General features: G+C 40.0%; 1 protein-coding gene across 6 annotated transcripts in view; it reads right to left on the bottom strand.

Annotated features, from left to right (window-relative positions):
- TOGARAM1 (TOG array regulator of axonemal microtubules 1) overlaps positions 1 to 13,094 on the bottom strand; it is a 146,110-nt gene that overhangs the window by 82,103 nt on the left and 50,913 nt on the right. For 5 of the 6 annotated variants that reach the window (XM_084884881.1, XM_084884880.1, XM_084884879.1 and 2 more), the window contains exons 3-5: positions 11,368 to 11,502; positions 2,350 to 2,652; positions 174 to 433 (exon numbers count right to left, since the gene is read on the bottom strand). In XM_084884881.1, coding sequence (XP_084741007.1) covers positions 174 to 433; positions 2,350 to 2,652; positions 11,368 to 11,502 — 698 coding nt within the window. The remainder of the gene's footprint in view (positions 1 to 173; positions 434 to 2,349; positions 2,653 to 11,367; positions 11,503 to 13,094) is intronic. The other variant, XM_084884882.1, reaches the window with a different exon arrangement.

Below are 13,094 nucleotides of genomic sequence, written 5' to 3' on the forward strand. Positions count from 1 at the left end.
CTTCCCAGTACTTCACTTAAGTTTCCATATTTTCTATAATGAACATGAAATATTTTTATAAGCAAGAAAACATGTTATGGGATTAAAAACTACTTGATTTTTCCTTAGATAAAACTATTATATTATAGAAAGTCACAAGCATTTAAAAATTAAAAATGGTATTTGGTTCTAACCTCTTCTTGGTCCAAATCTTTGTCTTTGATATTTAATTCTGAAAGATCAATTTTAACACTATCATTTTCACTCTTCCAAATATCATTAGGTTCTTTCTTTTTGGGTCCCACTGTGCTTAAATCGGTTTTATCAGGCAAAAGGCTGATTCCCCTTGGTATGGGAGGGACAGGCTTGGTACCATTCAGGCCTCGTCGGGAAGATGATGATCGCACCAAGGCAGGTGTGAGCTGAACTGGAGGTTTTTCTTGAGAATTTTCTCCTGCATGAAAAATGCATATTTTATTTTGAATTTATTATTATTTTTTTTTTTTTAGAAAAGTGGAAGTTTAAATCACAAATGCCATGAATACAGTGTTTTAAAATGAAAAAGCACAGTATCTTTTATTAGAAATAGATTACCTAAAATGAGATAAAAATATCATTGGCTCCTAAACAAATATAACACAAATGAGCCACTTCACCCAGCTGGTGTAGCTCAGTGGTTAAGCATCGACACATAAACCAGGAGGTCACAGTTTGTTTCTTGGTCAGAGCACATGCTCAGATTTTAGGCTCGATCCCTAGTAGGGGGTGTTCAGGAAGCAGCTGATAATGATCTTTCAGTCATCACTGATGTTTTTATCTCTCTCCTCCCTTTCTCTCTCTCAGAAAAATAAAAAAATAAAAACATATTTTAAAATATTAAAAAATGAGTCAACACAGATATATTTAAACACATATAACAAAAACAAGCCAACACGATTTATTTATAAAAATAAAAATATGGCGTACCAAGTTAAATTTCTATCTTCATGTAAATCACCATAGCTAGTACTTGTATGGTAAAGTCCATAATAAGGTAGAAGAGCTAATTTTTTTGCTTGATTTAATTACATAAGCAACATTTGAAGGACTGCCATATGCAAAACAGAAATACTGCTCACTGGGGAGAACAGATTAAATAATGCATCAGCTTTCAATAATATTTGATCTTGTAGGAAAGACAAATTCAGAAAGAAAGTAATACAAGGAGCCGAAGCCAGTTTGGCTCAGTGGTAGAGCGTTGGTCTGCGGACTGAAAGGTCCCAGGTTCGATTCCAGTCAAGGGCATGTACCTTGGTTGCGGGCACATCCTCAGTAGGGGGTGTGCAAGAGGCAGCTGGTCGATGTTTCTCTCTCATCGACGTTTCTAGCTCTCTCTCTCTCTCCCTTTCTCTCTGTTAAAAATCAAAATATATTTAAAAAAAAAAAAAGAAAACAAGAAAAAAAGAAAGTAATACAAGGAAATTAAAGTTTTGTGCTAACAGAAAGTGATAAAATTCACTATGAGTTAAAGTGACCTTACGTTTATAAACTGGAACTTAGCACGGTGGGATAGTTTAAAGGTAAAATATCTTACCTCAGGCTCTGGGGACAGGAAAGCCTGTGGGATGAGGGGGTTGCATTTAACAGACCTTTTATTTTGAGACTGACTCTGTCTTGAATAAACTTATATGCTAATTTCATAATTAAAAACATTTTAATCCTCATCCAAGGACATGTTTAGAGAGAGGAAGGAGGAGAGAAAGAGAGAAACATGGATGTGAGAGAAAAACACTGATCATTTGCCTTCTGCATGTGCCCCAACTGGGGAATGAACCAGCAACCCAGGTATGAGGTTACAACAGGCAACCTTTTGGTGCACAGGATAACTCTTTGGCCAACTAATAGAACCAATGATTATTTGGGTCTATCCTTAAATGCTTCTTATTGGTTCTATTAAACTAACTAAGCCATTCTGGACAGGCAAGAAAAAAATATTTTGGTTAAAACAAATAGAAAACCCATCAAAATAATTTTAACATATATTAAATATTCAATAAATGTCGAATGATATTTAGTAAACATATGAATGACATTTTATATTAGTAAAGCCAAAACTTTTAGTAGCTTCTAAGGCTGTTCATGTTCATGTCTATTATAAAGCATTATAGTTTGCCTAGTTCTGAAAAGGATTTTGAAGTTGCAATAGAAGAAAAAAAGGAATTCACAATTTCAACGAATTTTATATTACACATTTAATCTAACATATAGTTATTTTCTTAAATATTTACTAATGCACAGAAAAATGTAATTTACAAGCTTTTAAAGATCTAACAACATAACTTTAAATATAATCAAACATACAAATGAGTTTGAAAAAATATTAATTTTTACCATCATTTCTTCCTGTGGAGCCAGATGATTTTTGGCTGACAAGCTTTTTTTGAGGACTTGGTTTTGATAGTCCTTCAAAACTTTTAAGAGGCCAGGAATTTGAGAAATTAACAGAATTATCTTGAGACTTCTCTGGAGACACAATAAGAGATGTGTGTTTTGGGCTAGTTCGAGATGAGAGAGGACAGGATGGAGGGATGAAGGCTCCTGGGCTTGGATTTGGACCAGAGTATGATGAAATATGTTCTGTTTGGTTACCAAACGTTTGTTGTATCTTACCGCCAAAATTTAGGCTAGCATACACTGTAATAAAACAAAAAAAGAATATGTTTTTCCCACTAGCTTTGAAACCAATGAAATTAACAAAAATAAGTAAAAGAGAATGTTATCTATATCTATATATCTATATATCTATATCTATATAAATATATGTATACAACTTCTAAGAGTTTTAAGATTTTTGCTCTTCACATTAAAGTTTTTATTCCATCTGGCATTTGTATTTTAGTATGGTGTGAGGTAAAGATCTAATTAACACTTTTCTAATAGATAATGCAATTTTTCCAATGCCACTTTTTGAGCTATCCATTCTTTCCCTTTCATCTATAAATCTCCTATATATTATTTAGGTCTATTCTTAGATGCTTCTTATTGGTTCTATTAATCTACTTATGTATACCTATTACAATATTTTATTTGTAATCAAGCTATCTAATAGGATAAATTCGCTTCCATTTTGGTCTACTTTAGAATTATCTAGGCCATTCTTAACCTCCATTCTGTCATGAATTTCAGGATCAGCCTATCAGTCTCCATAAAAGATTCTATTGGGACTTCGGTTGAAATGACAATTTACATATTAATCTGAGAATAAGTGTAATTTTCCTGATATTGAGTCTCCCTGTTCAAAAATATAGGTTCTTTTAGCCCTGGCCATGTAACTCAGTTGATAATAGCATTGTCCTGAACACCAAAAGGTTGTGGGCTTGATCCCAGGTCAGGATGATAGGAGGAAACCAGCCAATGTTTCTCTACCACACTGATGTTTCTCTCTCTAAAAAAAAATAAAAAATAAATAAATAAATAAATAAATAAATAAAAATATATCCTTGGGTGAGGATTTGAAAAAATATATTTATTTACATAAATTTATTTACACGTATTAACTAATATATTTATGTAAATAAATCAACATACATATTTATATATGAGATCTTTTACTGGTAGTTTGTTTATTCAGGTCTTCTTTCATGTCTCTCAAAAAAGTATTTTAGCTATTATAATAAAGGACATGCAAATCTTTGTTAGATATCTATATATTTACAAATTTTGTTGATACTGTAATTTCTTAAAAATTACATTAAAATATATATTTTATTGATTTCTTACAGAGGAAGGGAGAGTGATAGAGAGCTAGAAACATTGATGAGAGAGAAACATCGATTAGCTGCCACTGGGGATGTGCCCGCAACCAAGGCACATGCCCCTGACCGGAATCAAACCTGGGACCTTTCAGTCCACAGGGCAACGCTCTATCCACTGAGCCAAACCGGTTTCGGCAAAACTACATTTTCCTAAAAGTTGCTGGTATTCAGGAACATTATTTAGCTTACATTCTAGTATTATACCTGGCAAACTTGCTAAATTATTTAATATTTTAATAGTTTTCTATATATCCTTTTGAATATTCTCTGTAGATAATCTAATAATCCTATCTAATAAAAGAGTAATATGCAAATTGACCATCACTCCAACATACAAGATGGCTGCTCCCATGTGATCAAATATGGATGCCCTCATTTGGACACAAGATGGCTGTCACAAGATGGCTGGCAGGGGAGGGCAGTTGGGGGGAGGGGCGCCAGGCATGCAAGGAAGGGCAGTTAGGGGGGGCCAGGCCTGCAAGGGAGGGCAGCTGGGGTGGGACCAGGCCTGCAGGGGAGGGCAGCTAGGGTGCAACCAGGCATGCAAGGGGGAGGGCAGTTGGGGGTGACCAGGCATTCAGGGAAGGGAATTAGGGGTGACCAGGCTTGCAGGGGAGGGAAGTTAGGAGTGACCAGGCTGGCAGAAAAGGACAGTTAGGGGCAATCAGGCCAGAGTAATCAGGGGAGCAGTTAGGTGTTGATCAGGCTGGCAGGCAGAAGCAGTTAGGGGCAGTCAGAAGGAAGGTAGGCAAGCAGTTAGGAGCCAGCAGACCTGGATTGTGAGAGGGATGTCCCAGACTGGGTTGAGGGACACACACCCCATGCACAAATTTTGTACACCAGGCCTTTAGTGATTATAGTAATGATGATGGTGACTATAATGAAAATAATGATGAGCTAATGTTTATTAAGCTCTTACTATATGCCATGTGGTATTCTAAACACTTTATATATATTAACTAATATAATCCTTACAACAATCCTGTGGGAATGGGTATTGTTATTTTACAGATTTTAAAAATTTAAAACCAGATGAGTAAATTACTAAAGATCATACACTAGGAAATTATAAGCCAAGATATCAACCCAAGCATTCTGGCTCCCAAGCTTGTGCTCTTAACCATTACATTGTACCATGTATTATCCTATCTAATAAAGAGGAAATATGCTAATTGACCCTCGTGCTGTTGCAAAGACGGCGGTGCCCACAGCCAATATGGAGGGAATATGCTACTTGACTTCCCCGCCCTCAAAGATGGCGGCACCCAAAGTCAATGGGAGGAAATATGCTAATTGACTTCCCTACCCTCAAAGATGGTGGCGCCCATAGCCACAAGATGGCAGCGCCCAGTCCCCTCAGCCCTGCCATGCACCTGCCTCTGGAGTCCCCCAGTCTCCTTTGCCCTCCTGCCGCCCAGGGCTGGCCTGAGGCACAGGCAAGGTGTGGATAGCAGCTGCCCAGCTTCCCAGGGCCACCCGAGACTCATGTAACCAGGGCCGGCTGAGGCTTGCATTATCGGCAGTGGCAGCAGCAGAGGTGTGATGGGGCGTCGCTTTCCCCTGTTCGACAGGTTGCCTCCTACCCCTGAGGGCTTCGGATGGTGAAAGGGTGTAGCCTGGGCTGAGGGACCCCCTCCGGGCCTCTAGTCTGTAATAATGATGATTTTTGTTTCTTCCTCTTCAAATTTTATACTTTTACTTTTGAGCTAGGTATTCCCTAGATCTGTGGTTCTCAACCTTTCTAATGCCACGACCCTTTAATACAGTTCCTCATGTTGTGCTGACCCCCAACCATAAAATTATTTTTGTTGCTACTTCATAACTATAATTTTGCTACTGTTAATGAATAGTAATGTAAATATCTGTGTTTTCTGATCATCTTAGGCTCTACAGCAGCAGTTATCAAACTGTGGGTCTCAACAAAATTTTTAATGTATAACTTACTAGTAAGTTAAATCTTAACTTTTTAAAAAATCTTTATTGTTGAGATTGCAAATGTATTTTTTTTTTTACATTGTTGTCCCCTTCCACCTGGTTCCAATCCTATCCTAGGCCTTTTCCACCCCATTATCTGTGCCCCTACTAATGCATATCCTATATAATAAAGAGGTAATATACAAATGGGCATCACACCCTCATGCCATCATGCCCTCACACCCTCGCACCGGGGCTGGGGGACCTGAGGCCATGCCTCCTCCTTGCAGGGCTTGATGGGGGACCAGAGGCCACAACCCCCACCCTGTAGGGCTTGACGGGGTGGGGCCAGCTGTGCCTGGGTCTCGTGCAATTTCGAGGTGCGAGTGGGTGAGTAGGGACTTGATTCTGGGTCCCACGGTGTTCCCTAAACTCCAACAGGAGGGAGATTTATATATACACTTTACTAATTTTCTTTCATCTCTGACACTTCTATTATAGAGAAAGGGCAAATACCAATATTAAAATATTTCCTCTAATTAATTCCCTTTTAATGTGCATGAATTTCTGCACTGGGCCACTAGTATGCATATAAGATCTTTGTTTAATCTCTTCCTGCACCCTCCCCCCGCCCCACCACCCTTCCTTCTGAGAATCCTCTGTTCCATTTTCATGCCGCTGATTCTATTTGATTCACCATTTTATTCTGTTCATCAGATTTCTTATTAGTTTATATTGATTTTTAGATTCAATTATTGATAGGTATGTATTTGCTGCCATTTTGTTGTTCATATTTTTTAATCCTTTTCTTCTTAAAAAATACCTTTCAACATTTCATATAATACTGATTTGATGGTGAACTCCGGTGAAGCTCTTCATCTGATCTTCAATTCTAAATGATAGCTTTGCTGGTTAGAGTAATCTTGGTTGTAGTCCTTGCTTTACATCACTTTGAATATTTCTTTCCACTCACATCTGGTCTGCAAAGTTTCTGTTGAGAAATCATCTTGACAGTTGTATGGTCACTCCCTTGTAAGTAACTGATTTTCTCTTGCTGCTTTTAAGATTCTCTCTTTGTGTTTAGCCCTTGGTATTTTAATTATGATGTGTCTTGGTATGGCCCTCTTGGGTTCTTCTTGTTTGGGACACTCTGTGCTTCCTGGACTTTAAGTCTGTTACTTTCACCAGGTAGGGGAAATTTTGTCATTATTTCTTCAAATAGGTTTTCAATGTTTTGCTCTCTCTTTTCTTCTTCTGGCACCCCATAATGTAAATGTTGGTATGCTTAAAGTTGTCCCAGAGGCTCCTTACACTACCTTCATATATATCGATTCTTTTTGCATTTCTCTTTGGGTGTTCTTTGCTTCCTCATATTTCAAATCATTAATTTGATTCTCAGAATCCTCTACTCTACTATTGAATCTCTGTATATTATTCTTTATTTCAGTCAGTATATGCTTAATTTCTGAATGGTTCTTTTATTTATTTATTTATTTTTATTTTTTGCATTCTCACTAAATTCCCTGAAAGTCTCACTAAGTTCCCTGTAGGTTTCTAGAAGATTATTGAGTATCCTTATAAGTGTGGTTTTGAACTCCATATTCAATAGTTTGCTTTCTTTCATTTGTGACCAGTTTTTTTGTTTGTTTTTTTGTCTCCGAATTTTGGCTCCTTCCCTGTGTTTATTTATGTATTGGGTAGAGCTGCTATGATATCTCCTGGAGGTGGTAGAGTGTCCTGGTGTAGTAGATGTCTTATAGGGCCCAGTAGTTCAGCCTCCCAGTCACTTGAGCTGAGCACTCTAGGTGCACCCCAGTGTGGGCTGTGAGCAGTCCTGTCGTAGTTGAGACTTGATTGTTGTTGGTGTCACTGAGAGGAATTGACCTCCAGGCCAATTGGCTGTGAGGATAACCTGCGACTACAATGGGAGAGCTGCTATGTAGGAGACACCCTTATGGAGGACTTGCTTCAGTGGGGCTTTGTGCTCACTGAGTCTGTCCCTTGAGTGTGTCACTTATGGATGTGTAGAGGTGTAATCTGGTATGGTCTGGCACTGACCACTGGGTACACTGGCTCTTGGGTCTTCAGGGAGGTGCAAAGTCAGTTATTGCCTGGGGCCACTCAGTAGGAGCTACAGAGATATCTGCAGATTCCTTCTCTTTGTATCAGGTTTGGAAATAAACAGATGAGGCCCAGCTCTGAAGTAAGGCAGGCTGGTGCTGGTGACAGGTCTTGGGCCTTTTACCCTTTGTTCACCATAAGTGTCTATAGATGCAAGCATGAGTCTATAGCCAAAAATAAAATTTAAAAATGGCAATATTACACTTAGTAATTTTCAGTTACAAGTAATCAGCAATTAATGAAAAAACATAAATTAGTACAACCTGAGCAAAGAAAACGTTATGCCAACAACTTGCCATCCAGATTACATAAATTACTTTTTTTGGGGGGAGTATCATCCAATTGGGAAAAAAAAAATCTATGTGGTAAAGATGTTTGGTATACTTTTCTACTAGCATTGGTACAAAATAGTGAAAAGAAACTAAGTACTTTTGTAAACAATGTAATGTTCTGTTATGTGTTACTGTGTTTCAAACTTTATCAAACACTGAAGCAATTTTAATAATAACTAAATGTAAATAATACTTTTCCCCCACTATGTATTTGCTACATAAAAATAATTAAAAATGTCATTTGGAAGAATTAAAAAAAAAAATGTTTTCCCTAAGTGGCAGCCCTAACCAACTCTAAAATAATTTTTTGTGAGCATTTTCAACCGAAAATATTCAAGAACACTTGAATTGTGAGTTAATATATTTACTTTTATAATATTCATTGCAAATAAATTTTTAAAAATTAAATTCAAATTATGGTGTGTGGGGATGGTTTCCATTTTGGACACATGACAGTTAACTGGTTAATTGATAGGTTTGGAGCTCCCTGACCCAGCTGCAGCTTGTTTGACAGATTTTAGCCTGAGCAAGGACAGGTTATTCATATGCAAAAGCTGCTGTATACAGCATGGGTAGGTTTGTAAATTGGATGAGTCAGGGTCTTACAGATTCACCCAGGTGGCGCAAACAGAAATGGTATCAGTCAGCCCTGCGACCGACCCAGGAGGTCCCAGCATAGGAACAATGATCCCTGCAAGCAACTCCGTCTGAGAGAAAGCTGCCCCTGAGTTCTTGCCCTGATACTAGACAATTCAGTTCTTCCTGATATGTGTATGGGTCCCCCAGAGCCTTGCCTTAATGCTGGAGTTCAGAGGAAGTGGGATCTTGTAAGTTCAGTTTGTGGTGTTGGCCTTTTAAGAGGAATAGCTGAGTATCCAGCAGCCTCTGTGTCACTGAGCTCCAAGTTGCACTGGTTTTTACAGTCCGTAGTTACAGGGACTTCTCCTCCCACTTCTGGGTCCCTGGGCTGGGCTTCGGGTGTGGGGCTGAAACCCCTTGCTCCTCATGGGTAGCCTCCACAGAGACGATCTCTCTCCTGATTAAAAAGTGATACACGTGGGTGCCGGACCAGCCCATTCCGCACGTCCTCACCTCCTACCAGTCTCAGTGTGCTTCTTCTTTACGCTCTAGTTGTAGGACTTCCATTCAGCCAGCTTTCTGGTGATTCTGGATGATGGTTGTTCTGTATTTTACTTGTGGTTATGGGAACCGGCGAGTACAGGCATCTATCTACACTACCATCTAGTTCCCCTCTAAATCTTGACTTTGGAAGAACATGGTATCTTTTTAGCCATTGCTCTAATAGGTATTCTGAGAGGTTATAGAAAATTAGATACACTACAAAAATATGATTAAACACTGAGAGTGAAAGTAGACTTCAAAGGTAATGTAACCATTTAGGGATATCCTAAACAGGAAAAAGCCAAGCAACACAGAGAATCCTCTCTGCTTCTATTAATTATGAGTCCCAAAGGCATCTGGCAAAGATTTAGGGAATACCTATATTATTAAGAAAGATACTAAATTATTTTAATTAGGAACAACACCTGAAAGAAAACTTTCTGGAATTACATGGCCCTTTGGAGTGGATGGAGGAAAAGGTAGTTAAAATTTAAGTGCTATATTAACTAAATCCTTTTTAGTAATTTCAAATGGGCATAACTTTTTTTTCACCACCAAATACAGAAAGAAGTACATACATTGGTATCATTCAAAAATATTTAATAAGTATACAACAAAAATGAAAATATCTCTTAGAAATATCTGATTTGTTCCAACCTTTAAATAATAATAAAAGCTATTAATTAACATGGAAGGAAGAAAACACTTTCAAATCCAAAATGACTGATAGCCTCAAATCTTCCTTTTGATCTATATCTTTCAGACATATAAGAGATTTAAAATGAAAGTTAGTCAGAAAGTTATCGTTCCTAACAGGGAACATAATAAATTCTATGTAGCCTCAAAATTAAAAACTGTTAAGAAAAATAACTTCTGCTAACACAGTACTCCTTAATGAGTAATGTTACCTTCAATTAATTGGTATTAAAGTGATCATTTCCACCATGAGTAGAAACTCCAATTTTAATCAATCATCCTATCTAATAAAAGAGCAATATGCAAATTGACCGCACCGATACTACACCCACAAGCCACGCCCACCATCCAGTCAGGAGTGAGTATGCAAATTACCACCAAGATGGCTGCAGTCATGGAGCAAGCAGGAAGCATGGGTTTTCCCATCAATGCAGGAAGCCAAGCTTCCTGCACATCCTGGCTGGCTCAGGCCTCTGCTGAAGGCTATAAAGTTTCAATTATAGAAGACAAATAAATCCCAGATATCAGGGCCTCCACTTATGTCGCCAGGGTGTGTGGCCGGCCTGCAGATCACCTGGGCCCCTTGCCCAGGCCGCCCCAAGCACCAAGGGAACCTCCACTCTGATCCAGGACACCCTTCAGGGCAAACCTGCCGGTCCCCATCCATGCACCAGGCCTCTATCCTATCTAATAGAAGAGTAATATGCAGATTGACCATCACTCCAACACACAAGATGGCTGCCCCCATGTGGAACCAAGATGGCCACCACAAGATGACCAGCAGGGGAGGGCAGTTGTGAATGATTATGCCAGCAAGGGAGGGCAGTTGTGAGTGATCAGGCCAGCAGGGTAGGGCAGTTGTTAGGGACCAGGCCTGCAAGGGAGGGCAGTTGGGGGTGACCAGGTAGCCAGAGGAGGGAAGTTGGGGGCGACCAGGTCTGCAGGGAAGGGCAGTTGGGGGGCACCAGGCCTGAAGTTAGGGTCAATCAGGCTGGCAGGGGAGTGTTTTAGGGGATGATCAGGCTGGTAGGCAAAAGTGGTTAGGGGCAACCAGGAAGGCAAGCAGGCAAGCAGTTGGGAGCCATCAGTCCTGGATTGTGAGAGAGATGCCTGACTGCCCGCTTAGGCAGTTGGACAACCTTCAAGGGGTCCCAGGAGAAGGTGCAGACTGGGATGAGGGACGCCCCCCCCCCTCCTGCATGAATTTTGTGCATTGGGCCTCTAGTATTTATATAAAGATTACAGTATTTAACATTTGAGGTAATAGCTATTTAAATGTTATTAAAATTTTTACTAAAATGTAACTTTTTTGATGAGTATGATTATACAAAATAACATATAAGCTAGATTTTGAAACCCCACACAACATTTATATATCATCTGTATCTAAATAAATTTGAAATTTAAACCTTTATCTTGATAACTGTTAGTTGTCCCCAAGTACTGTAAGTCAGAATCCACGCTTCCAGTTTTACTACATATCTGTGAAAATCCAACTTGTCCACATTTCCCAGAAAGATTTTTCTGATGAGTTCCAGTAGTGCCTTTGGAAGGAAGAAAGGAGAAAAATATAATAAGTTAGCTTTATTTCATGAATACATTTAATTTCACCCTTTGCACTCCACTGTCCCCTCTCAGGGGACATCGGAATTCTAGCATATCACTTGGATGTCCCCTCTCAGGGGGGACATTGCAGTTTATTAGTGATTACGGGGAATTAAGTTAATTCCTTCCCTTCCCGCTGCTGGAGCAATGCAACAGGCAACCGTGTGAACTTGAAACTTAAGAAGCAGATACATACTCATCGTGGTAACTGGTAGCCAATGTCCAGAATGGTTCGGAGTGCAAAGGGTTCATAAATGATGTCATTTGTGTAGAAATAAATATAAAAGTACACAGATAGTGATCATGGCAGTCAAGAAAGGGATAAAGCTTTTGCTACTGGCATGTCTGATTAGTGGGTCTCGCCTAAACGGGCAGTCGGACATCCCTCTCACAATCCAGGACTGCTGGTTCCCAACTGCTTGTTGCCTGCCTTCCTGATTGCCCCTAACTGCTTCTGCCTGCCAGCCTGATCACCCCCTAACCACTCCCTTGCCTGCCTGATTGATGCCTATCTGCTCCCCTGCCAGCCTGTTTGCCCCTAACTGCCCTCTCTTGCATGCCTGGTCCCTCCCAGTTGCCCTGCCTGGCAGGCCTGGCAGCCCCCCAACTGCCTTCCCTTGTAGGTCTGATCTCTCCCAACTGCCCTCCCTTGTGGTGGACATCTTGTGTGTTGGGGTGGTCAATTTGCATATCATCCTTTTATTAGATAGGATAGAGGTGCATGGGTGGGGGCTGGCTGGTTTTCCCTGAAGGATGTCCTGGATAAGAGTGGGGGTTCCCTTGGGGCATGGGGTGGCCTGAACAAGGGGCCTGTGGTGGTTTTCGGGCTGGCCATGCCCCTGGTGACCTAAGCGGAGGCTTTGGTATTTGGGGTTTATGTAACTTCTACAACTGAAACTTTGTAGCCTAGAGTGGAGCCATGCCTTCTGTGGCGGCAGCCATTTCTGTTGGGTTTTATGTATCTTCTATAATTGAAACTTTGTAGCCTTAAGTGGAGGCCTGGGCTGGCCAGGGTGTGCAGAAAGCTTGGCTTCTTCCATTGCGGGGGAAACCCCTAGCCTCCCGCTCTTTCCAGTTGTGTGGCTGCTGCCATTTCTGTTTGGTTTTATGTATCTTCTAGCATTGAAACTTTGTAACCTTGAGTGGAGGCCTAGGCCAGCAAGGGTAGCTGGAAAGCTTGGCTTCCTCCATTGCCAGGGAAACCCAAGCCTCCCTCTTGCTCTTTGTGGCCATAGCCAGGTTGGTTGGGTTTATTTGCATATTTGCTCCTGACTGGCTTGCAGGTGTGGCTTGTGGGCATGGTGGAGTGATGATTCATTTGTATATTATTCTTTTATTAGATAGGATGAGCTTATCACTTGCATTTCTAAAACTATTTTAAAAATTCTCTTCCTATAATCTCAAGTTCTATTTTCCTTCACATAGTAGACATCTTCTAAGTTAATTCTCACATTTATGCTTTTGTTATTCTCTCTACCTGCAATAGTCCCTTTTGCCTCACTGCCAATCACAGACCCTTCGTTCTTTAAAG

This window comes from Pipistrellus hanaki (assembly GCF_964339955.1).
Source record: "Pipistrellus hanaki genome assembly, chromosome: 1".
NCBI classification, from domain to species: domain Eukaryota; kingdom Metazoa; phylum Chordata; class Mammalia; order Chiroptera; family Vespertilionidae; genus Pipistrellus; species Pipistrellus hanaki.